Source organism: Prionailurus viverrinus, chromosome D1 (assembly GCF_022837055.1).
Source record: "Prionailurus viverrinus isolate Anna chromosome D1, UM_Priviv_1.0, whole genome shotgun sequence".
In the NCBI taxonomy this organism is placed as follows: Eukaryota; Metazoa; Chordata; class Mammalia; order Carnivora; family Felidae; genus Prionailurus; species Prionailurus viverrinus.
Genome location: NC_062570.1, coordinates 56,673,840 through 56,699,803, shown reverse-complemented (window position 1 = coordinate 56,699,803; position 25,964 = coordinate 56,673,840). Strand labels below are relative to the sequence as shown.

The following is a 25,964-nucleotide window of genomic DNA, read 5'->3' as shown; positions in this document are numbered from 1 at the left end:
GTGTGGCACTGGCTGAGATGGATTCATTTATCGATGGGAGAGAACAAAAGCCCTGAGTCAGACCCGGAATGCTGTGGTACACACGACAGAGGTGATGCACTATAGCATCGAGGAAAGGGGGGAGTGTTCCACAAATGGAACTGCAAAAGACGATCATCTATGTGTTAAAAACCAAAAGTGGAACCTGACTCATACTGTGTAAGAATCCAGATGAATTAAGAACTTACACATGCAAAAGAAAACTTGAAATTTTGGTAGAAGATACAGAGAGGAAGACACACCAAGCAATGTCTATGGAATAAAAGACAGATAAGCACGGCTATTTTAAAATTAAAAATGTTTGTTCATCAAATGACACTTTAAAAGACAAGCTAAATGTTGGGAGAAGAGATTCACGATATAGGCAACCAATAAAGGACATAAGTAGCATAAGTGCCTAATTTAAATTCAGACAAAACCCCCAAACAGTGCTGTAGAGAAATGGGCAAAAATTAAGAATGAGCTTTTTAAGGTGACTCAGTGGCTCAGTCAGTGGGGCGACCAACTCTTGATTTCAGTTCAGGTCACGATCTCACTGGTTGTGAGATGGAGCCTCACGTTGGGCTCTGTGCTGACAACACAGAGCCTGCTTGGGATTCTCTCCCTCCCTCTCTCTCTCTGCCCCTCACCTGGTCACATGCATGCTCCCCCTCACCCTCATTCTCTCTTCTCAAAAATAAATAAATAAACTTAAAAAAAAAAAAAGAGCTTTTCCCAGAAAAGGAAAAGCCTACGAATAAAGGCATGTTTACCATTAGTGATCAGGAAATGCAAATCAAGACCACAACAAGATATCGCTTCATAACCCTAGCAAAAAATAATAATAATAATAATAAGTCTATTCGTACAAGGCTCAGAGAGGGTCTGCATCTATGAGATCTCTCACATATTCCCAGAATGTAAACTGATGCAATATTTTGGAAAATGGTTTGGCTCTACTCCCAAGCTTGAGTGTTCACAGACTCTTTGGCCCAGCCGTCCCTCTGGCTGTGCTGAGACTGTGGGAGTGTCAACCCGCATAGAGACAGAGGGACCAATAAGAAAGCTGGCGTCAGGGAGCCTGGGTCTCTCAGCCAGTTAAGCATCTGCTCTTGATTTCAACTCAGGTCCTGATCTCATTGTTCCTGGGTTTGAGCCCTGTGTTGGGCTCTGTGCTGACAACATGGAGCCTGCTTGCGAATCTCTCTCTCTCTCTCTCTCTCTCTCTCTCTCTCTCTCTCTCAAAATAAATAAACTAAAAAAAAAGTCGGTGTCAAGTTGATCAAAGAGGCTGGCTGTGGGGGTGTAAGGCAGGTTTCTAATACAAGGCATACTGAAATCAACAAAAGACTACAACAAGAACTGCACAGAAAACAAAATCCGAATGGCCAATAAGCATATTAAAATGTGCTCAACCTTATTTGGCATTACAAAAATCCTATAACCTCTAGGAAGTCCCTCCACGCACTCACTACAGTGGTTAAAAGGTCGAGGAGGATGTGAAGCAAGCAAGCATGTGGGGCTGTAGGAGAGGAGGTGTATACAACTGCCTTGGAAAACTAGTTGGCTTTATACCAGGAGACCCAGCATTCTGTTCCCATGCACACATTCCACAAAAATATACACCAATGTGCACCAAAAGACAGGTACAGAAATACCCACACTACTGTACGAGATATAGAACAGTTGCTAAGAGAATAGATCCCAAGAGTCTTTATCACAAAGAAAAATTGTTTTCTTTCTGTTGTGTCTGTATGAGGGGATGATTGATAATTAATCCTGTTGTGCTAATCATTTCATAGTATATGTCAATCAAATCATCAGGCTGTGTACCTTAAACTTATACAATGATGCATGGCAGGTGTTTCTCAATAAAACTGGGTTGGAGGGGCGGAGACCGTCCAGAGCAGTACAACTCATCATATTCAGAAAACAGGTGACAACCCAAATGCCTCTCGGCAATAAACTGGATAAATTGTGGCATACGCACCCAGTAAATCCTATATGGCCATGGGAACAAACGTACTACAAATGCAATCTGGGGCCAAAGAAGGCAGTCCGCAAAGAGTATACCCTGTAAGGTTCACTTTTCGTGAAGTTCAAAGTGAGATAAGGACCGTGGTGGCCTACAGGGAGGAGGAGAGTGGCTGGCCAGGGTGCTGATCGTGGTCCATTTTTTTGCTCAGAGTGGTAGTTCCGTAATCGTGTTCACTTTGTGAAGGCATGTCACTCTGCCCAGGATCTGTGCATTTTACTGTACGTTTGATACACTTCAATTCAAAATGCAGGAGAGATTTAGGATAATTGACCAATGGATGTGGATGGAGGGGGAGAGAACGAATCTGGTGTGACTAGGGTTTTAGCATGAGGAGCCAAGTTCGTGGAGTTATCCTTCACTGAGATGGCAAAGAGGAGAGGACAGGTTGGCGGGGGCAGGTAAGGAGAATTCAAGTTCAGTTTTTAGACATTCTATGATGGAGGCGTCCGGCAGGCTCTCAAGTGAAGATGTCAAGTAGCCACCTAGATATTCAAGTCTGGAGCCCCAGGGGGAGAGCAGAGCTAGAGACGGAGATCTGAAAGCCTTCATCGTATAGGTAGAATACAAGGCCACGAGGGCGAATGAGATCTCCAAGGGAGAGAGCGTAGAGAGGAGAGAGAAGGTCCAAGGACTGAGGGGGCTGGAAGGTGCTCAAACATGTCATCGGCTAAAGGATGAGAGCCACAAAGGAGACAAAGGAGCAGCCAGAGAGGCAGGAAGGAAACCAGGAGAGTGTGCCATCCACAGGCCAGGTGTATTCAAGGAGGAGGGAGTAATCAACTGTGTCTCAGTCTGCTGATGGGGTAAGAAGAGATCTGAGAATTGACCGTAGACTTAGCAACATGGAGACCATTAGTGGACTTCTGTCGAGGACAGTTCCAGGGAATGGTGGCGTCTGAAGTATGGGGCGGACAGAGAGGGGGGCGAAGGTGTGGCCCGCAGACAGCTCTCCCAAGAGTTGTGCTGTGCAGGCAAGCTGAGAAATGAGGCAGAGGGGGAGGAGATGGTGGGGCCAAGGAATTTTTAGGTGAACGCTATGACTGCACGTTTGTAGCGGGCGAGCCGTGGACATGACAGGAGAGAGAGGGGAGATAATTTCTGGAGCCAGCTCATCGGATACAGGAGGACAGGGTTGCATTATTCTGCTTGGGGCAATCACCTTCCAAGTGAAGGGTAAGATTCGAACAAGCAGAGAGAAATCAGCAGCAGATAAGGCCCTGCCTGAGGAGGCAACTATCCTGGATAAGGCTGACACACTTCCTTTTTTTTCCCCCTCCCTTTAGCTAGACCCAGGGCAGGTGGATTCAAAGGTTTCTCCTCGGAAACAGGTCCCAGCCAGAGGCCTTGAGGCTGGGTGGGGCTGGGAAGGGCACACCCCTCCTCCCACCCCCCTACAAATGCTGACGCAACCTCCAGTGGCAACAAAAACCAGCCGGTGTCTCAGACACGACAGCAGTGCTCAGAGAAGCCTCTGGAGCCGGCGGAGGAGCCAGCATGGTGGAGTTTGCACCCCTGTTCGTGCCATGGGAGCGCCGGCTGCAGACCTTCATGGTCCTGCAGTGGGTCTTCTCCTTCCTGGCCCTGGGTAAGGAGAGATGGGCTGGGGGCTGGGAGACCACGGGCATCTGCCGCTTCGGGCGCACACAGTGCATCCATGGTGGAAAGACATCCGTTCGAAAGGGGGCTTTGCTGTGCTCAGAGCCCCTGCCTGAAAAGTCCCCCGCCTGGAGGCTTTGGAGGGCGTGGCAGGGTGTGGGGGTAGGGTGGGGTAGAAGCCATCACCTGTGGCTTCCAGCAGGTTACCGAGCTGTCCTGGGGTGGGGGTTCCACCTACTTTAGTACCGGGACAGAGACCCTGCCTCAAGCGGCCTGGTGGTGTGGGGAAGGATCTAGGTGATTGTGGGAAATTTCCAGGCTCCTCAGAGGGAATGGGTTTCTTTCCTTCCTTTCAGAGAGGAGGACACTGAGACTGGCAGGTGGGGAAAGAGAGGGGAACAAGGAAAGGACCCAGGGGAGTGAGCGGGGTCCCAGACAAGCCTGGGTCAGACTCTGGCTGGGCAACCGAGCATCCGCGTGACCTCACTGGACCCATGCCTGACCTCTGCGGGCCTCTAATGCATCAGCTGCAGAATGGGAATACCAAAGCTGCCCTTGCCGGGTTGCTGTGGGGTGAAGTGAAGAACGTGTTTGCTCTGCCCAGCACACATCTGGTCCAACCCCTGGGCTGGCATCCCACGGGAAACATGCTTAGGTTCCTCTACCCACCCTACCCCCACGGTAAGCACGTTGATCGTGGCCAGGGAGACCACACTTGCGCCAACTCCCCTCTGCTGAAGAGGACATTTCTTCAGCAGGACATTCAGAGGACATTCCCAGGGCTGAGCACGGGAAGAGAGTGACTGGGGGCATGTGGGATTCTTCACCTCCTCTGCCAGCGCGAGACTGGGCAGGCACGGCTTCCCCAACGGCTGGTGTCCAGCCTGTGCATTGATGCAAGGTGTTACAATATGGGCATACTCTGTACAGGCTGGTCAACAGCCATTTCACCCCCACACACCCCCAGCCCCCTCCACACACACCCCCACGCCCCCACACATACCAGGTGCTCCTGCAGAACCCCCTCACAATTCTGCAGCTGAAGGAATCACCCCCGGAAAAGCATGCCCTCCAGCACCCTACATCGCTTACAATTCATCTGTGTCTCCGTGCCAAGCGTAGTTAAACATGAAATATCCCTGGTTATCGCCGGTACAAAGACGAGCAGAGAAACCGAGTACCCTAACTGCCCAAGGTTGTAGGGCCTGAGTCCCAGGCTCCTTCCACAGCCAAAGGAAGAAAGGGAAGGAGGAGCAGAGAGAGGGGAGAGGGCAGAGGGTGTGGGAGCAGGTGAGGCTAAGAGACTAAAGGGCAGATAGAGCCTGGGGAAGGAGGCCCAGCCCAGGGCATGCTACGAGTTTGCTGGCTCCTGGACAAAGGTCACCGGGCGCCCAGAGGTGGGCTGTGGCCTAGGGATCACACAGAATGAGGTTCATCATGCACATGTCTCGCGTGAGCTTTGTGAGCGTGATTGGGTTTGTCCTTGCCGCTGCACCCACCTTGCCTCCGTCCCCCAGCCCTGCAGGCCTGGGGAGTAGGAGCCTGGGAATGTCAGGAGCAGCACAGAGAGGTCAAGTAGCCCTGGGCCTGGAGGACTAGAGGGAGGACAGCTGCGAAAGGGGATCTGGGCTCACTGGTGCTAGGACAAGAAGGTTTTACCGTATCCTTTTTCCTGGGGGCAAAGGGGAGCTTCAGAAGGGCTTTAGGTAGGGGAGTGACAAGGTCTAATCTGCATGCCAAAGGACCCTGTGGCTGCACGGTGGATGTATCTACAGTTTGGATTATGGGAGAATGGACTGATGGCTGGAGCAATCACTGCCTACATCAGGGGTCACCACATTATGGCCCATGGGCCAAATCCAGCCCACTGACTGTTTTTGTATTTGTAAAGTTTATGAGCTAAGAAGGATTTTTACATTTTTAAATGGTTGCATTTTAAATGGTTAGATCCCTATGTGATAGCCTCCAAGTTGCCTCTTGAGTCTCAAAGTCTAAAATATTTGTATCTCTTCCCTTCAAAAAAAAAGATTGCCCACCCTGGTCTGGGGAGGCTGGCAGTGGGTGGAGAGAAATGGCTCCATTCAGAGCTACTTAGGAGATGGGTCCACAGGGCAGGATTGAAAGGCAGGCCCGAGAGTAAAGGCTTCCGGTGGAGGAGTAAAGACTATGCACATTTACTGAATAGCTGGTAGATGTTGGTGTCAGAGGCGACATTCTGGGGAATGGCAGAAGCCAGAGAAGTGGCCGGAGAAGTCAACTAGGACTTGGCACTAAGGACTCAGGGCCAACAGCCGAATACCTCCCAAGTGGGTAACTTGCTTACTGTTCCCTTTCCTCTCCTCTATAACTCACCCAGGAAGGTAAGCTCCATTCAAACAGCTCGTCTGTGTCCTCAGCGGCAACCCCTGCTCCTACAAGAGTCGGAGGCCGTGAATATTTGTTGACTGAATAAATGGGAGCATGATGCTGCCAAAATGGTAGAGTTGAATCCTAGGTTCCATCCTCCCAGCTTGCTGTGTGACCTTAACCAATTGGCGTACCCTCTCTGGACCTTCGTAAAGTCAGGTTTAAAATGTTTCCTCTCAGGGCGCCTGGGTGGCTCAGTCGGTTAAGCGTCCGACTTCAGCCAGGTCACGATCTCGCGGTCCGTGAGTTTGAGCCCCGCGTCAGGCTCTGGGCTGATGGCTCAGAGCCTGGAGCCTGTTTCTGATTCTGTGTCTCCCTCTCTCTCTGCCCCTCCCCCATTCATGCTCTGTCTCTCTCTGTCCCAAAAATAAATAAACGTTGAAAAAAAAAAATGTTTCCTCTCAGAGTCGTGAGGATTAAGTGAAAGAAAGTGTCTCCCTTCCTAAGTGACCTGTAGCCTGGAGGTTTGTCTGCTGAGAGGAGTTGAAGGGTGAGCTGAGGGTGAGGGGGATGGTGGGTGTGGGGGAGATCTTTCCGGTCCGTTGCCAATGCCCTGTGTGTTTTATCTTAACGTCTTTTTCTGACCACAAAACTGATACGTGCTATCGTAAAACATTCAAACATAATAATGTGTGTCCTAAAAGCAATAGACTTCCCCAAATCCTACCCTCCAGATAGCCACTATTAGCCATTTGTTTTTATTCTCTCAAGCTGGTTTTTATTTTATTTTTTTTTTAACATTTATTCACTTTTTGAGACACACACACACCCACGAGTGCAGGAGAGGGGCAGAGAGAGAGAGGGAGAGAGAGAATCCCAAGCAGGCTCCCTGTTGTCAGCACAGAGCCCCACGTGGGACTCAAACTCACCAACCATGAGATCATGACCTTAGCAGAAGTGGGCCGCTTAACTGATGAAGCCACCCAGGAGCCCCTCTCAAGCTGGTTTTCTTAAAGCGGGAGACACCTATAGAGACTTCTGATTTTGCCCAAGGGGAGAGGGGCCTAGCTGGGGTTCTTAAACTTTTTTTCCCCATTAAAAACTTTTAATGTGGAAAAGGAAATAAATAAAATTTAACTCAAGGCTCCTGCTATCTTTGTCCTTCCTCCAGAGCTGTGGGCTCCTTTTCTCCTCTACACGTGTGCAGCCATATATAAGTGCTGATGTTCTTTTTCATATAAACGGTGGCATTTTATTCCCACTCTGCTACAACTTTCTCTTTCAAAGTTGTTATTAAAAAATATTTAAGGGGCACTTGGGTGGCTCAGTCAGTTAAGCGTCCGACTCTTGATTTTGGCTCAGGTCATGATCTCTCATGGCTTGGTGAGTTAGAGCTCTATGTCGGGCTCTGTGCTGATGGCACAGAGCCTGCTTGGGTTCTCTCTCTCTCTCTCTCTCTCTCTCTCCCTCCCTCCCTCTCTCTCTCTCTCTCTGGCCCTCCCCAGCTCATGCTCTCTCTGTCTCTCTCAAAATACATAAGTAAACTTAAAACAAAAAATATTTAAGACAAACAGGTGACCAACCCACAAGCACTTAATGGTCCTTTGCCACCCCCTCCAGGAACCGCAAGGCCTAGGTGAGGATAAAGCACTGTTGAGGCAGAAACTCGCCCGCAGGTCTGGGGATGTGGGGGACGTGGGAGGGAGGGGCTGACCATGAGAGCAGCGACTCAGGGCTACCGTTTCTTCTAGTTTTCTTTTTCTTTTTTTTTTTTTTTAAACATTTTCTCTTTTCATCTTTTTTTTTTTTTTAATGTTCATCTAATTGTGAGAGACAGAACATGACCAAGTGCATGCGGGGAAGGGGCAGAGGGAGAGGGGGGCACAAATCCGAAGCAGGCTCTAGGCTCTGAGCTGTCAGCACAGAGCACGACGTGGGGCTCGAACTCAACAAACCGAGAGATCATGACCTGAGCCAAAGCCGGACGCTTAACCGACCGAGCCTCCCAGGCGCCCCTCTTCTAGTTTTTCAAGACATAGCAGATGTCAGGGTTTGTACGTGAGGCCTCCCCATTTTTCATTATTAGTAACCAGTTTAATAATATTTTAGAGTAAAGGGAAAAGGTGGAAGGAACCCAAGTGTCCATTGGTCCACTGACAGATGAATGGGATAAACAAAATGTGATATATACACGCAACGGAATATTTTCCAGCCAAAAAAGGGAGGGCCATTCTGACACATGCTGCTACAACATGGATGACACGAATGACCGCCAGGACGTTATGCTAAGTGAAATAAGCCAGTCGCAAAAAGACAAACACCTCATGATTCTTCTCATAGGAGGTTCCGAGATTAGTCCAATTTGTAGAGACCGAAAATCTAACGGCAGCTGGCAGGGAATGGGGGAGGGGCACGGGGAGTCAGTGTTGAACGGGTACAGCGGTTCAGTTTGGGAAGATGAAGAGGTCTGGAGATGGGCAGTAGGGATGTGAATGAACTCATCGCCACTGAACTGTGAGCTTAGACACGGTTAAGGCGACAAACTTTATGTTATGCATCTTTTAACCTCAATAACAATTTTTTTTGGCTTAACTTTATTTTTTATTTTTTAAAGTTTACATCCTAATTAGTTAGTATATAGCGAAGCAATGATTTCGGTAGATTCCTTAGTGCCCCTTACCCATTTAGCCCATCCCCCCTCCCACAACCCCTCCAACAACCCTCAGTTTGTTCTCCATATTTATGAGTCTCTTCTGTTCTGTCCCCCTCCCTGTTTTCATATTATTTTTTGTTTCCCTTCCCTTATGTTCATTTGTTTTGTCTCTTAAAGTCCTCATAGGAGTGAAGTCATATGATTTTTGTCTTTCTCTGACTGACTAATTTCACTTAGCATAACACCCTCCAGTTCCATCCACGTAGTTGCAAATGGCAAGATTTCATTCTTTTGGATTGCCGAGTAATACTCCATTGTATATATATACCACATTTTCTTTCTCCATTCGTCCATCGATGGACATTTGGGCTCTTTCCATACTTTGGCTATTGTTGATAGTGCTGCTGTAAACATTGGGGTGCATGTGCCCCTTCAAAACAGCACTCCTATATCCCTTGGATAAATACCTAGTAGTGCAATTGCTGGATTATAGGGTAGTTCTATTTTTAGTTTTTTGAGAAACCTCCATACTGTTTTCCAGAATGGCTGCCCCAGTTTGCATTCCCCCCAGCAGTGCAAAAGGGTTCCTCTTTCTCCACATCCTCGCCAACATCTGTTGTTGCCCGAGTTGTTAATGTTAGCCATTCTGACAGGTGTGAGGTGGTATCTCATTGTGGTTTTGATTTGTATTTCCCTGATGATGATGATGATGTTGAGCATTTTTTCATGTGTCGGTTGGCCATCTGGATGTCTTTGGAGAAGGGTCTATTCATGTCTTTTGCCCATTTCTTCATGGGATTCTTTGTTTTTTGGGTGTTGAGTTTGAGAAGTTCTTTGTAGATTCTGGATACTAACCCTTTATCGGATATGTCCTTTGCAAATATCTTCTCCCATTCTGTCGGTTGCCTTTTAGTTTTGCTGATTGTTTCCTTCGCTGGGCAGAAGCTTTTTATTTTGATGAGGTCCCAGGAGTTCATTTTTGCTTTTGTTTCCCTTGCCTCTGGAGACCTGTTGAGTGAGAAATTGCTTCGGGCAAGATCAAAACCTGCTACAAGCAGGTTTTTGCCTGCTTTCTCCTCCAGCATTTTGATGGCTTCCTGTCAACCTCAATAACAACTTAAAAGACGAAGTGCCCGGGTGCAACGAGGGCAGGACTTTGTGTCTGTCGTTCACGGCTCTACCACCAGCACTGGCATGTCGGAGGTGCTCTGTGTAAAGTGAACATTTGTGAGCCCCAATTCTACGTCGTCTGGGCTTATGAATTTTACCACTGTTCGGACTGGGTCAAAAGTCCCCACCTCCAGGAAACCTGCCACGAGTGACAGGCCCCATCTGCCTTACTTTCAAGCAGAATATACAACAGGAAGCCGACCTTCTTTAAGAGGATAAGTGCACGGTGTTGAGTAGAGGAAATGGGAAGGGGAAGGAGCCATATTCCCTGGGAATATTCTTTCCATCAGCATCAGATTAGGGATGGCCCACAGACCAGCTGCCCCTGAGATGAAGCTGGGATTCTAGCCTATGGCAAGGGATTCGGAACTGTAGGTCAGAGGGGGAATTCCTCGCTGGGCCTGGTCCAGCCAGCGCGTGGCCTCTTTCTCCCTCCCTCCTTCACCAGGAAAGGCACTGCAAGCGGAGGAATCAGCACGAGCAAAAGCTAAGGGATTGAAAGAGCTGAGTGAGGGGCGCCTGGGTGGCGCAGTCGATTAAGCCTCCGACTTCAGCCAGGTCCCGATCTCGCGGTCCGTGAGTTCGAGCCCCGCGTCAGGCTCTGGGCTGATGGCTCAGAGCCTGGAGCCTGTTTCCAATTCTGTGTCTCCCTCTCTCTCTGCCCCTCCCCCGTTCATGTTCTGTCTCTCTCTGTCCCAAAAATAAATAAAAAACGTTGAAAAAAAAATTAAAAAAAAAAAAAAAGAGCTGAGTGAGCTGTAGGAACACAGCAGGTCGTGTGGCCAGAGCACTGGGGGTGCGCGTGGTTGAGGTGAGGCTGGAGCAGGAGGCAGGTAGGGCCAGCTCACGCGGAGCTTGAATGCCAGGCTGAGCTGGCTGGGCAGTGCCTCCGGTTATGGGAAAGCCATGAAAGGGCTTCAATAAGAGGAGGATCTGGCCAGCTCTATCTGTGGGAAAACAGGGCAGAGGGTCAACAGAAAGAGGGCTGGGCGGAGAAAAAGTGTCTCCGTTTTCTCCAAGGTCCCAGGAGATGGAAACTTGAAAGAAATAACCCAATCAGTTGTCCAGCAAGCATTGAGCACCTGGTGAATGCAGACTATTTTACTGGGGAGAAGGAGGGGGAGAGGGAAGACCAGGGTCCGGGACCCAGTACAGTGGGAAAAATGAGTTTTGAAGTTCAGCCTGCCTAGGGTTCAAATCTGTGCTCCCAGCGTGACATTGGCAGGTGCATTCCCTCCTTGAAGGAGTGGGAAGCCGATCTCTTCCTCCCGGGGCCACGGGCTGGACAGGTTCGTGCTGCTAGTGCTGGGCATATGGGCAGACTCAGCGTGGACAGCCTCACGTCCTTCCTCTCAGACCTGACCACTGACGGCTCCTGCTTCCCTCCCCAGCCCAGATCTGTGTTGTCATCTTCGTGGGCCTCCTGTTCACAAGATTCTGGTTGTTCAGTGTCCTGTATGCGACCTGGTGGTACCTGGACCGAGAAAAGCCACGGCAGGGGGGCAGGTCCTTCCAAGCAATAAGGCGCTGCTTCTTGTGGAAGTACATGAGGGACTATTTCCCTGTCTCGGTGAGTACTGGGACTGGATGGAGCATGGCCATGTCCGTGGCGGAAGCATGGTCCTGTGTGCAGGGAGTAGAATACTGGGCGGGGAGGTTGGGGCTTATTTGGCCATGCCACTATGTGGCCTAGGAAAGAGTCCAGTTTCTCTCTGGCCATGGTTTCCCATCTGCGGGGATGTGGGGCCAATGTAAGGAATGATGAGTGTACAGGGTTGGAAGGCGCTCTGTGGGGCATATAGTGTGGCACGCATACGTATCTTATAGGTGTAAACCCCGCGGCAGTCAGGTATGGGCGTGAATGTAATAAACTCAAGGTCCTAAGAGACCATCTAGCCCCACATTTCATCAGATGAGGAGAATGACAGTCTGAGAGGGACAAAGGTGTGACCGATGCCACTCAACAAATTCTTGAGCAAGGTCTTGCCCTATTCAGAACCTCAGTTTCCCCAGGAAGCTTCCTCAGGAAGCAGACTGAGCCCTCCTACTCTGAGCGCTTTTGAATCTCTCACTGTGACTCAGGGCATCTCATGCCGTTGTGGGTACTCGATCCTGGACTCAAATGTCAGTCCTGAGTGAAACAGACCCTGGGATTTAACAGACCCCTTGGCTCCTTTTACCGAATCCCAGATAGACTAAACCCTCAGATATAAGCAGCTGGGCAGGGATGGCTTATTGGCCAGATGGGACAGGGTAGGAAGGCAGTGGGGACACAGAGAGGTGCCAGGCAGGGTCAGCTGGCCGTTCCCTGGAAATAGAGGAGAAGAAAGGCACAGAGTGTGGCCTCTGGAGCTGGGCAGACTAGGTCTTAATACCAGTCTGCCACAAACCAGCTGCGACCTTGGTGAGTTTCACAGCCTCTCTTAGCCTCAGTTTCCTCATATGTAAAGGGATAATGCCATACATCACTGAGTTGGATGGATTCACTGAGATGTCAGGAAAGCACCTTATAGGTTCTCAGTAAACTAGGAGCTAGTGTTATTTTACTAAGTCAGTGGGGACTCTGGGGAAGCTTGCACGTGCTGTGGAGGACTCTGACAGCCCAGAGCTCTACTGTTCTGACCTTCACACCTGCCTGGCTTCTCCCACCCCATCCTGGAGCCCCGCCTCCTCCCGCCCCTGCTGGAATTAGGTCCCCAGCTCCTAAAGGGCGGGGAGGGGGAGGGGAGGGAGAACACAGGCTCACAGAGATTAAACAACTCACTGACTCGTGGGCACTCAGCATGGGACTCAGGGCTGCTGCCTTGCTCCCTTCTGACAGTCCTGGGGCCCGGCAAGGACTAGCAAAAGCAGGGAAAGAGCTGGGATACAGAAGCCCCTAGCACCACAGTAAGCAGGGCCTCCTGGGCAAAGGGCAAGGGTGGGACAGGGCAGGGCAGGGCAAGACAGCAGGGCAGGAGCTGGGCAGAGGGCAGGAAGTTGAGTGGCAGGCACTCATGAGGAGTGATAGATGTTGAAGGGCAGAGTGAATGGGCAGTGCTGAGGCTAACCTGAGGGTCCAGATTGGGGGAGGTCTTCCCATATTTGCTTCCTCTGCAGGGTGCCCTCCCAAGATCTTGTCAGCGTAGACAAGCAGGGTCTGTGCCTATCCCCTCCACTGCCCTTCCTGATCCTCCCCCAGCCAGGCAGCCCTCGAGGAGGGTCTCTCAACCTCGGCACTATTGACACTGGTGGGACGCTGCCCTGATTTGCCACAGTTCGTTCCACTGTAGTGTTTCAGGATTGCTGCCCACGGGCCGGCCTGGTGCGTCACCCCTGCAGAGCGTGAGCAGTACCGCCAGGTGGCCAGCAGAGGGCGAGATGGCATGCGCTTTGACTTCGCCTGTCCTAGGCTGGGAGCCTGCAGGGGTGGGGCTGTGGCCTGCAGATTCCCTTCCCCACCTCCTCCCGGGAGACCTTCCCACTCTTCCACACACCTTTACAGCGCAGGCTCCGCGGAGATCTTGGGGTGGCCGAGGGTAGGGAGCCTCAGCTCTGCCGCAGCTCTCCCTCATTCACAAGCCTCCGCGCTGCTCTGTCAAATGCGAGTGGGTTTCTGAGCTTCTGTCAGTTCTCCGTGTGATTTTATGAACTAGCGTCTAGTGATGGAATTTTGAGCAAGATTAGGAACGCTGTTCCTGGGCCTTGCAGCTTTCTACACTCGTGCTAGAGGCTTCCTAAAGAGCCAATGACGAAGAATCGGGCAATGTTTTGCAGAGGAGGCGCCGACCCCACCTTATGCCGAAAACCAGCCCCAAAGCTGGGTTTCCCCTGTGAAGATTTCATCACCCCAGAGCAAACACTGTCTACACAGGCCCAGGCCTGAGGAGTGGAGTGCTGTGGCTGGGCGGTGACATGGTGTCAGGAAATGCTGCAGGCTGGGGACAGTGCGGAACACCTCCTCACCCACACCTGGGACATCCCTCGGTTCCTCCACAGCCCTGCAGGCATCACTAGGGACTTCGTGCCCCACCTCCCAGCCCGCCCCCCTCCCAGCATACTGGGGTCTCTTAACCTGGTAGGTAGCCAGCCACCTGCCCAGGACAGATCTCCAGTTTACACTTGGACGGGGTGACACTTCCTCCTGCTGGTGGCTCCTTTCATCATGGGAGGGCTCTGCCTGTGAGAGGGTCTTCCTACACCAGAGACCTGCGCCCGTCCTCAGGACCCTCCCAGGAGTCTTACCTCTGCCTTGGGCACAGCTCTCCCCTCAGCCCTAGGGCTGCCCTGCAGGGAGGGATGAGGGGTTCCCTTCCTGCTCACTTCCGGTCCTTGCTATCCCCTCCCCCCACCCCTGCTCCCAGCCCGCAGCTCTCAGGAGGCTTTCTGCCCCTGGGCACGTGGACATTTGACACGGAATGGTTGTTGTAGGTGTGTCCGTATTGGAGGGAGGGGTCTGTCTTCATCCCTGGCCTCTCCCCACTGGATGGCAGTAGCACTCCCCTCTCCCCGTTGTGACAACCAAAAATGTCTGTAGACGTTACCACATGTCCCCTGGTGGGGTAGGGGAACTGGCCCCGGTTGAAAGCTGCTGCTCTGAAGCTTGGGGTCTGACTTCCGAACTTCTCCGGGTCTCACCCTTCTCTCCTCCCCCACTCACTACCTAAATCCTAACCAATCATTTCTTTTATCTGGGCTTTGCTTCCGCCGACGCCCCTTACCGTCCATCCTGCACACAGCAGCCATGATACTCACAGCAGCCATGATACTCACAAAACACAGCGGGGACTCCCACGACACCTAATATCAAATCTAATTTTTGCCTGGCCTGCAAAAATTAGACTCTGGGTCCCTGGACTCTGGACCCATGCTCACGCCTCACCTGACCCCTTTGCTGTCAGCTCTCCAGGCATGAGCTGTGTCACTTGGGCTGGTGCCGTCACCTGAAGTGCACCCCTTGACCCCGTTAACCCCCACCACCTTTCGCTTGGGGACTCCTACAAGGCGGCAGAGCCCACAGGTTACACACACAGAGGCAGGCTGCTTGTGTTAAGATCTTGCCTCTGCGACTTTACTAGCTAAATGACCTAGAACAAGTGGATTGACCTTGTGTCTCAGTTTGCTCGTCTGTAAAATGGAGCCGTTGCCACCAGTACTTCCCTTGCAGAGTGAACAGGAGATGGAGAAAGCAGGTGTCCTGAGGTGCCTGACGCACAGTAGGTGCTGGGAATGCGTACCGCCCGGGGCACTCTTTCCAGCTCTCTGTGCTTGGTGCATCCTGCGTGTCTTCAACTCTAAGATATCCTTGATAGTAAAACATACTGGTATTTTATGTGCCACTAAGAAAAAAGTTCTTCCGATTAAAATTGTCAAATGCATCTTGATAGCATAATGTTAAGATGTGGGAAAAAAGGAGCTTCTCAGAACTGAGGGAATATAGCTGCAGATGTCAATGGGTGTCTGTTCTGTCTGCTCAGTGCTCAGTGAGGGCAGGGTGGAGAACTCACCAGCTAAGGGGTGGTGGTGGCTCAAAGCCTTTCTTTTCATCTGGCCATGATGGGAGGAGGCAGGCAAGGACCCGGTCTCCCCGCGCCCCCCCCCCCCCATACACGCATGCGTGTGCACGGCCAACGGCCTAAAGCTGGAAGGGGATTCCTTTGGTTTAAAGCAGTGATTCTCAAACCCTGATATATGGCAGAATCCTCTGGGAAATCTGCCACAAATGAGATGCCCAAGGTCAGAACCAGACTAATGAACCAAACCTTGCTTGCCCTGCATTTTTAAACTGCCAAGCAATCAAGGTACATAAATAGGTCACGAACAGGTTCTCCAGGGCCTGGACCTGGTTGCCGATGGAGGAACCACCTTCTCCTGAAGCTAACCGCCTGGACATTCCAAGTTTGACTAAAAAGGAAAAGACCCCAGAGATAGTCCTGAGTCTCCAGGTAGCTCTCTGTGTCTGGAACAAAGACTTCCCGGCCTGGTGCTCTGGTGCTCTGTGCGGGAGACAGCAGAACTGAGCTCAGGTCATCCGTGTGGCTTTGGGCAGGTCACTTACCCCTCTGCATCTCAGTTTGCACAACCATCAAATGGGGGCTCTCACACTGCAGCCGACCTCCCGAGGGCCACGGTCACACAGGCTAGTGGTGTGGGTGATCTGTGAACCGTAAAGGGGCCATCAGGACAGTGGGTTCTTGAGGCATTTGGGTCACCCCAAGAGTGTAAGAAGGCATGAGGGCCTTTGTTGAGAGATGGGACCGGGCAGACAGGGCAGAGACACAGCCCTCGTGGTCCTCTTTCCCACCCACGGTCCAGATGCCCTCTCCTTGAGATGCCTCTCTCATCCTGCAGGGGTGTGGTCTTCTAGGCAAGGGTCTTGGGGTTCAAAGTAGTGACACCCCTGGGAGAATTGAAAACGTGTTCACACAAAGACTAATGTGCCAGTGTTCGGGCCTACGTTATTTGTAATGGCCAAAGGATGGAAATCATTTCAATGTCTGTCGAGTGATCAGTGAACAACAAATATGGTATATCCATGCAATGGAATAGTATTCAATCGTAAAAAGGAATGAAGTACTGATATATGCTTCAACATGGATGGACCTTGAAGACATTCTGCTAAAGTGAAAGAAGACAGACACAAAAGGCCATATTGTGTGATTCCGTGTGCAGGAAGCACCCAGAATAGGCAAATAGACACATAGGCAGTAGGCAATAAGCACATAGACACAGAAAGCAGGTTAGTGGTTGCCAGGGGCTACAGTATGGGGAGTGACTGCTAATGGGTATGGGGTTTCTCTTTGGGGTGTTGAAAATGCTCTGGAATTATATAGGGGTGATGGTTGTTCACTTCTGAAGGATACTAAAACCGCTGAATTGCACACTTCAAAAAAGGTGAATTTTATGGTAATTATATGTATATATATACATATTATATATATGTATATTATATATAATATGTATATATATATATATATACATATATATATATATATATATATATATATATATACACATATATATGCACCCTGGCCAGAGTCTAGCACCCTGGCCATCCCGTTCTCCAGCCACTGCCTGGCACGCAGCCTGCCATGACACGCACCCAGAGAAGGCCTTCCCCAGACACCCATCTGTCTTTGCTTAGTCCCACTTCTTCCTTAAGAGAACTGAGGGAGCAAGGCAGAGAACACAGCGCTTTATAAACCTTCCCCTCTCTGTTTACCTCACCCGAACCCAGTAGCAATGCTGCCAGGGAGGCATTATCACTGTCTTGGGGGATAGAGAGGAAACTGAGGCATGGGGAGTGCAGGGGCCTGGCGAAGGTCATGTGAGCTGGCAGCAGAACCGGGCCTTCCTTCTGAGGCTGCATCAGCCTCCTCTATTCATGTGTTCATTCTTCCTTCATTCCAGTCTTTCTGGAGCATCGCCTCTGTTCCAGACCCATACTTGGGTCAGGTGAGGCATCAGACAGGTGGTCTTAATCTCAAGACCCTCACAGACCCTACGGCCCAGCAATTGCACTACTAGGCATTTATCCACGGGATACAGGTGCGCTGTTTCGAAGGGACACATGCACCCCCCATGTTTATAGCAGCACTATCGACAATAGCCAAAGTATGGAAAGAGCCCAAATGTCCATCGATGGATGAATGGATAAAGAAGATGTGGTATATATATACAATGGAGTGTTACTCGGCAATCAAAAAGAATGAAATCTTGCCATTTGCAACTACATGGATGGAACTGGAGGGTATTATGCTAAGTGAAATTGGTCAGTCAGAGAAAGACAAACATCATATGACTTCATTCCTATGAGGACTTTAAGAGACAAAACAGATGAACATAAGGGAAGGGAAGCAAAAATAATATAAAAACAGGGAGGGGGACAAAACATAAGAGACTCTTAAATATAGAGAACAAACAGAGGGTTACGGGAGGGGGTGTGGGAGGGGGGATGGGCTAAATGGGGAAGGGACACTAAGGAATCTACTCCCGAAATCACTGTTGCACCATATGCTAACTGACTTGGATGTAAATTAAAAAATAAATAAATTTAAAAAAATAAAAATAAATAGATCAAATAAAATAAAAATAATAAAAAGACCCTCACAGCGAGGGAGAGACACCACTTGGGCCCAGGGGACAGATAGAAGAGGTTAGCGCAGAAAAACAGCAGTAGAGACTATGTCTAGGGAGGTGCAGACCAGGCCTCGGTGGACAGTGACAACCTATCAGTGCACACACCAGGTCACGCACACGTAACTGCACGTGCAAGTATTGGCACGCACGTCTAGACACAGGCGCTCACATTCACCAGGATGTGTCTCAACACGCAAAGCCTTCTTTATCAAGGATGATCCTTCTTTCTTTCGTTGATTCATTTGTTTTGTTCATTCATACATTCATTGTTCATTTAAAATAAGTCATGTGCTCTTGTTCAGAATTCCGAAGGGACAAAAGGGTGTATGGTAAAGGGTTCCCCCCCCACCTCAATTCTCATTTCCTCCCTTCCCTCCCCAGAAGCAACTGCGTCGACCAGCGTTTGTCCACACACAAGCAAGCGCGTGCCCCCTCTGCCAGCCCGGTCAGCGGCATTCTGAACGCACCGTCTTGCCCATTGCTCCGTCCTGACGAGGGATTGTGGCCACCTTCCCCTGCCAGGCCAGGGAGATCTTCGCCATACTTCCCTAGGGCTGCAGAGGGGCAAACGTTTCACAATTCGTCTGGACGGGCCCTGTCGGTGGACATTGGAGGGGATGCGGGGTTGATGACGGTACAAAAAAAAAGATGCCGTGGTTAATATCATTCTACACAAGCACACGCAATTCCCCAGTGGTGGAGTTGCTAGGGTAAAAGGTCAATTACACTTTGTGGTTGTGATAGCTATTGCCAAATCGCCTTCATGGAGGTTGTACAAAATTGCCTTCCCGCTGGCTGAGAAGGAATTCATGTGCTGGTGCTTCTGTGAGGGGAGCCAGGTATGTGTGTAGGGAAACACCACCGGATGGGTGCCTGTGCAAGCACCTTTCTCACTGAGAATAGCCATAGATTTCTCTGTTCCATCTTTATTTTCATATCCAGCAAGTCTTCACTGCGTGAGTGGAAGGGGTTTGTCTTCGTATGGGAGGCAATGGTCTCCCCAGCTGTGGTCCCTGCAGCCTTTCTGCAAAGCGTCAGTGGGTAACTGGGGGCCATACTGGGCAGGAGGGTGGGTTACAGAAACCAAGTGCAGGAGAATCTGGGGCTGTTCAGCCTCGATGGGGCGGACAGGCTCAGATCCCCATTGCTGTCCATCACCCCCCCCCCCCGCCCCCGCGCCAAGTCCCTCCAGGCTCCAAGAGAAGGTAGCCAGGCCTCCTGGACCACAAAGGCAGCAACAAGAATCCTCAGGGAGTCACCTGCCGCAAGTTTTAGCTTGATGACAGGGTGAACTTTCACCCTGGCAAAGCTGACCCAGAGTGGAAAGGACTGTCCTGCGCCCAGGAGTGCAGATTGCAGGGACTGGCCAGTCCTATCAGAGACCCTCCTGCCAGGGGCTTGGGTCATGGGCCAGGGACCTCAAGAGCCTTCAAACTCTGATGGCTGTGGCTCCCAGGGTGCAGGACCGTGTAAAGGGTGGGCCTGCGGGTCCTGGCAGGGTGGGGAAGGGATTGCACCCATACACACACACACACACACACACACACACACACACACACATAATCACTGCCCACCGCAGCAATCTTTGCAGACTGAGCCATGGAGCAGCCTGTCCAGTAATGGGCTGAGAGCAGCATTGGTTAGCTCACTTCCTGCCCTTCACCCTCACCCCACTTCATCCTGGAGCTGCTAAGGACAACAGCTCTCCTCTCCCAAGTCAATGTGTGATGACTCGTGGTCCCTGCTCCCCGCTCCATGCTGCTGGCTCTGGCAAGTTACTGGCCAGCAGAGCCCAGGGCTGGGGAAAGAGCGTGATGAAGGGGCGATGGAGGTCTGGCGTCGGGGAAGCAGGGAGCCACAGGGAGATACTTGCTTTGTCCAGAAGGGTAAAGAGGACTAGGGCCAGCCTCCTGGACTGCATGCTCTTTCAACCACTCCTACTATACCTTGCGAATGCTCACTCCTAGGTCTTCAGTGCCAATTTTTCTTATATTGAGATTTGTGGAAACGGGCCTTTTGCAGCAGGCTGGTGCCCCCGTGTGTCCCTCTGATGCCTTCGAATTATATCTGGTCCTGTAGTAATCTTGGTAATTCCAGGACACCAACAGACTCGAGCTTCTCAGCAGTCCTGGGAGGAAGGCAGGCTGAATGGAAGGAAGGCTTAATGTCCCCATTTTATAGATGAAGACCCCGAGAGGGAAGCAATTTGTCCGAAGCCAGCAGTGAATCTGAGACGGTATCATTGGGTGCCTTCACACATCATATCTCGATCTTCTTAAGAGCCTGAGGCTCAGAGAGGGGGAGCGACACTGATGAGTGGCACAGTCGGGGTCGGCACGCAGGTCCAGCTCTGGCTCACCAGGTTGCTGTCCTTGCAGCTGGTCAAGACCGCCGAGCTGGACCCCTCCCGGAACTACCTTGCCGGCTTCCACCCCCACGGGGTCCTGGCTGCTGGAGCCTTTGTCAACCTGTGCACCGAGAGCACAGGCTTCCCTTCGCTCTTCCCTGGCATCCGCCCCCATCTGATGATGCTGACCCTGTGGTTCCGGGTCCCCTTCTTCAGGGATTACATCATGTCGGGGGGTGAGTTTTTACACCCTGGGGTAGTCCAAGAGGATGAGGCTGGAGGCATGGGAAGAGGCATTGTGGCAAGGGTGCCAACCGTTCTGTACTTTTTTTTTTTTGTAATGTTTATTTATTTTTGAGAGAGAGAGAGAGAAACAGGGACAGAGACAGAGCACGAGCAAGGACGGGCAGAGAGAGAGGGAGACACAGAGTCCGAAGCAGGCTCCAGGCTCCGAGCTGTCAGCAGAGTCTGACGCAGGGCTCAAACTCCCTAACGGTGAGATCATGACCTGAGCCGAAGTCCGATGCTAAACCGACTGAGCGCCCAGGTGCTCCAACGGTTCTGTACTTCTGACAAGAGCATGTGCAATAGGAGAAGGTGGCTAGACCCAAGGAAGTACTTCCCACAGCACCACGTGGGGCCATGAGCTTGGCGAGGGTGTCAGGAAAAGGGAGAGAACTCAGTTCCAGTCCTCAGGGAACTCCAAGCTGGAGTGGGTGAGATGGGGACCCAGGCCTCTGTGGCCACTTTTGGTGATCGCTTTCTTGGCTCACATCCACTTGACAATCCCTGCCCCCTTGCCCCGTACCTGACCACCTTCTTCTCTTCCCAGGGCTGGTCACATCAGACAAGGAGAGCGCTGCTCACATTCTCAACAGGAAAGAAGGTGGCAATCTGCTGGCCATCATCATAGGGGGTGCCCAGGAGGCACTGAATGCCAGGCCCGGGGCCTACACGCTGTTGTTGCGGAACCGCAAGGGCTTCGTCAGACTCGCCCTGATGCACGGGTATCTGGGAAGAGGGCTCTCTGTTCAGCTGGAGATGGGCAAGGATTAGATTTGGGCGGGAAGACAGCAGAGACTAATGCAGATTGTATTGGGACAGGGAGAGTCTTAGTCCCTTTACAATGAAGATTCTATCTTGGGGAGATCCGTACTATGTCGTGCCCAAATACCCAGAAAAGATTTCAGAAGACAAGTGTGGTGATCAAAGGGACTAGGTGGGAAGGGATATATTTGCCCAAAGCTGGCACGAGATCTGATATCTATGGGATCTGGGAAAATGGAGTTTGGGGCATATCACAGAGCTCTTCTACTTCGAAGCGTCTTTGAAGAATACAAGTTAGCTGGAGCCGGAGAGAGGTTTTCTACAAAGTCCACAGATGTTTTATATCTGGGAGGACTCTCTGAAGCATTCCGGTCTATCTGTCCTGTTACAACTGGGAGATTGTGGCCCTGAGAGGGCCCAGGACCTGCCCGAGTTCAGAAAGCAAAGCTACAGCAGGTCTGGTAGGCAACTCAGTCTTCCCACTCCTGGCCCAGGGCTCTGTCCTCTGCTCCAATTCCTGGTCACCCGGTCCAGGCAGGAAGCTAGCTGGGGTCTTCTTTAGGGCCTTCCACACGTGGTCTCTCCTATCTCCCTCCAGGGCTGCTCTCGTTCCGATCTTCTCCTTCGGGGAGAATGAACTATTTGACCAGGTGGAGAATTCTCCCGGCTCCTGGTTGCGCTGCATACAGGACCGGCTGCAGAAGATCATGGGTATCTCCCTCCCGCTCTTCCATGGCCGTGGCGTCTTCCAGTACAGCTTTGGTCTTATACCCTACCGCCAGCCCATCACCACCGTGGGTGAGCTGAGAGCCAGGCTGGTGGGGTGGGGGGGGGACAGGTGTCGGCTCCAGGGAAAGGGACCTGGACTATGTGCTGTGAAGGGGACTTGGAGACGGGTCAGACACATCGTCGCCCTCATGGAGCTCACATTCTAGACTGGGAAACATACACGCAAGCAGATAACCCTAGTACAGGGCACTTTGGGATGGGAACCATAACAGAGGCACGAAGAACAGCAGTCACTACTGATTACAGGGTACCTGCTGCGTGCCAGGCACTGCACTGGCTTCCTTACCTGCAGCAGCTCAATTTAGCCTAAGAGCCTTCCAGGTAGGGACTATTATCCCTATTTCACTCGTGGCAAACTGAGGCTCAGAGAGGTTAAGTAACTTCCAAAAGATCACACTGCCTTTGAGTAACAAAATTGAGGACTGAATGGGGACCTATTTGACTCTTTATTACGCTAGAGAAGAAGAGTTTAATTCTGACCTAGAGGATCTAATAGGGCTCATTGGAGAAGGTGAATACTAGGAAAGAGCATCCCAAGTCTGTTAGAATTGTGTAGAGTAGCAATCAATAGGCTTGGGTTAGAGCCTGAGGGATTTTCCTGTAAATAATGGGCATGAGTCTTAATGCATGGACTCAGCCCTACTTTTTCAGCAATTTGGACTCCTTATTTGCTTTCTTCTTGGATCCCAACCAGATCCCTCTGAGAAAGCCTATCGAGAGAGGTCCATTCCTCTTTATCCATCCATTTATTTGTTAGTTGAGCACAGACTTGGTGAATTCCCTCTGCCATGACTTTTCCTCTTTTATTGTGGCAATATTTTCATGCATGTTAATACCGCTGCTGCCTCTGGGGCACCTGAGTGCCTCAGTCAGTTAAGCGTCTGATTTCTGCTCAGGTAACGTTATCTTTTGTAGTTGGTAAGTTCGAGCCCTGCATCGGGCTCCGTGCTGACTTCTTCAGGCTCTGGAGCCTTCTTCAGATTCTGTGCCTCCCTGTCTCTCTGCCCCTCCCTTGTTCATACTCTCTCTCTCAAAAATAAATAAATATTAAAGACAAATTTTTTAAAGGTTAAAAAAAATCCTGCTGCTGCCTCCAGAGCTATTCCCAAAAGGAAAAGTCAAGGGAGCTACCTTCCCAGCCAGGAAGAACCAGAGGAAGAGGTTAGGGCTTCTTGATTTCTCCCTAGAACAAAGGGGACATTACAGGCCGGGGGGGTGGGGGGGCGGGGGCGGTAAGAATTGCTGTCTGGGCAGTTGGCCCACCTCACCCGAGAGCTACAGGCACCTCTTTTTCTCTTTTTAAAAAAATTTTTTTTTCTACGTTTATTTATTTTTTGGGGGACAGAGAGAGACAGAGCATGAACGGGGGGGGGGGGCAGAGAGAGAGGGAGACACAGAATCGGAAACAGGCTCCAGGCTCTGAGCCATCAGCCCAGAGCCTGACGCGGGGCTCGAACTCATGGACCGCGAGATCGTGACCTGGCTGAAGTCGGATGCTTAACTGACTGCGCCACCCAGGCGCCCCTTTTTTTTCTCTTTTTAATGTTTATTTATATTTGAGAGAGAGAGAGAGAGAGAGAGAGAGAGCGAGCAGGGGAGGGACAGAGAGGTGGAGACAGAATCCAAGCAGGCTTTAGGCTCTGAGCTGTCAGCACTGAGCCTGCTAAGGGGCTCGAACCCACAAGCCAGAAGATCATGATCTGAGCTGAAGTTGGACGCCCAACCGACTGAGCCACCCAGGCGCCCCGAACTACAGGCGCTTCTAATCATGACATCTTGGGCTCCCCAAACAGTATAGCCTGAAAATTAAGAGCATATCCCTGGGATTTAAAAACTAGAACTGTTTCTTCCTGGCTGTGTGGCCTTGAACAAGTTACTTAACCTCTCTGAGCCTCGTTGCCTCCCCTGTCAACCGGGAATAGTAAGAGTTTCTATCCCCAGAGGGTTGTTATGAGGATTAGAGCTAATGCACGGAAAGTGCCTGGCACATTGCAGAGCACATTGCAATGCCAGTTGGTATGGTTACTGAGTTAGAATCTTGGAGTTGCTATAACATCTTAGAATCCATCACCCAAAACAGGGCTGAAAGGGATGGCAGTAAGAGCAGTTTCCTGCAGAGATGACCATGGGGGTGGGCACCTGCCCCAAGGTCCCCTGCAACCCCGTGGCTCCTGCTCTGGGCCAGCACCCACATTTGTATCTTGCAGTGGGAAAGCCCATTGAGGTGCAGAAGACACTGCATCCCTCGCAGGAGGAGGTGGACAAGCTTCACCGGCGCTACATCAAGGAGCTGTGTGACCTCTTCGAAGCCCATAAGCTCAAGTACAACGTCCCCGTGGACCAGCACTTGGAGTTCTGCTGAGGGCCTCCCCAGAGGCCAGGGCTGGCGTTAGGGAGCCCAGCTGGAGGTGCTGCGATCTGAGAAGGCTTCCTGGAGGTGTCTGTTGAGCACACGGTCACAGCCTTCCCAAAGTTCTGCAAATCCAACCATGCCAGGCCCCAAGTCTCAGCTGCCAGTTTGGGCGTCGCTGGTTTGCACTCCCGCTGCGAAGCCGCTGCAAGCCTCCCTCTCCTTGGCCTCCTCCTCTGTGAATGGGAGAGGGGGCTGGAAGAGAGTGATTTCTGAGGTCTCTATCCCCAGTTATAATGTCACTCAATAGGCAGAGAAAGAGAACGGCAACCAGGTCTTCCTTCCTCTACCTTGAGTAACGGCACAAAAGAAGCCCCAGGCTCCAGCCCCATCTCCTACAGGGTCCCTCATCCTGCACCCTATATGTTCCATCTCCTCCCTCCCTGAGCCAGAGAGGAAGAGGTGGCCTTGAGGCCTCCGCACTCATGCCAGGCCCCTGTGAGTTTCTGGGTCCTCTGCACTGTAGACTGGCAGCCACAGGGGCCCGAAAGGTGGATGAGAAGAACCGTGCTCTGTCACTGGCTATATGACAATGGGCAGACTTCTTCACCCTCCCTCTGAGCCTCAGTTTCCCTGACTGACTGAGATGAACCCTGAGTCTAAGCTCTGACATTACATAGGCAGAGAGCTCCACGAGGCACCTCTTACTCATTCACGGTCATTTCAGCCCCTGACCTTGACACAGAAAGGTGGGAGGTCTCCATAAATTTCAGTTCAACAAATTCTGTTGCAGCCTTCTTCTGTTCCTCCCCATCCCCCAACAAAAAGGGCTGGTCAAAGCCTCTCTTCCCTGCCTGGCCCTGTGGCCCTATCTCATCTTCCCAGAAGGCGGATCAGATTGAGCCAGATAATGCCATGTTGACTCTTCCTTCCTGATCCGATGGCCCCAAGCTTACCACCCCTGGGCCTGTTCTGTTGGGCAAGAAGGTGAGAGGCTAGGTTAAGACACAGGGCAGACCAACATGGAGAATAAAGATCAGACGCAAGGGGTGCTTGTCTGTGTGTGTCGGCCCAGTGGGTGACATGGGGACAGATGCGCTGATGGGAAGAATTCTGGATTCCTGGGTTTGGGACATGCGTCAGTAGTGAAGAACAGGATGCCCAGGGTGGGGACCCTACTTGTGACTCACCCCTCCCCCTCCAGCAGGGAAGCAGGATCCTTTCCCTCCTGGAGTAACTCATTCCAGTAACTACAACATGGGGGACATCTGAGAGGTATAAATTTGGGTTTAAATCCTGGCCCATCCCTTCTTAGTGACCCTGGGCAAGTCGTGTCATTTCCAAACCTCAATTGTGCCATCTGAGAAATGAAGCTATAAGCATAGTAAGATCATATTTCGAGTCACATAAGCCACTCCACATCATGTCTGGAATGATGTAAGTTAGGACCCAGGTGATCAACGTACCCAGTGTCCCAGGAAGGTGCCTGTTA

The 25,964-nt window shown here is 51.2% G+C and overlaps 1 protein-coding gene and 1 long non-coding RNA gene across 2 annotated transcripts; one reads left to right on the top strand and one right to left on the bottom strand.

Annotated features, from left to right (window-relative positions):
* The first annotated feature begins 3,509 nt into the window (after positions 1–3,509).
* On the top strand, positions 3,510–25,458 carry MOGAT2 (monoacylglycerol O-acyltransferase 2). Its single transcript, XM_047879180.1, has 6 exons — positions 3,510–3,641; positions 11,213–11,391; positions 20,318–20,522; positions 21,119–21,293; positions 21,932–22,131; positions 24,330–25,458. The coding sequence occupies exons 1-6, from the start codon at positions 3,551–3,553 to the stop codon at positions 24,482–24,484; spliced, it is 1,005 nt and encodes a 334-aa protein (XP_047735136.1). The 5' UTR covers positions 3,510–3,550; the 3' UTR covers positions 24,485–25,458.
* LOC125177109 (uncharacterized) lies at positions 9,577–14,132 on the bottom strand. Its single transcript, XR_007156511.1, has 3 exons — positions 14,046–14,132; positions 13,298–13,459; positions 9,577–9,859 (listed from the first exon to the last, which is right to left on the bottom strand). It is a non-coding gene; the product is annotated as an uncharacterized LOC125177109 (long non-coding RNA).
* Positions 25,459–25,964: the final 506 nt, after the last annotated feature.

What these genes read in the sequence shown, in the direction of transcription:
- MOGAT2 (XM_047879180.1), top strand. Translation starts at nt 3,551, where the DNA reads ATGGTGGAGTTTGCACCCCTGTTCGTGCCATGGGAGCGCCGGCTGCAG. An exon ending in GGATTACATCATGTCGGGGG is followed by an intron (nt 20,523 to 21,118) that starts GTGAGTTTTTAC and finishes TTCTCTTCCCAG; the next exon opens with GGCTGGTCACATCAGACAAG. An exon ending in CCAGCCCATCACCACCGTGG is followed by an intron (nt 22,132 to 24,329) that starts GTGAGCTGAGAG and finishes TGTATCTTGCAG; the next exon opens with TGGGAAAGCCCATTGAGGTG.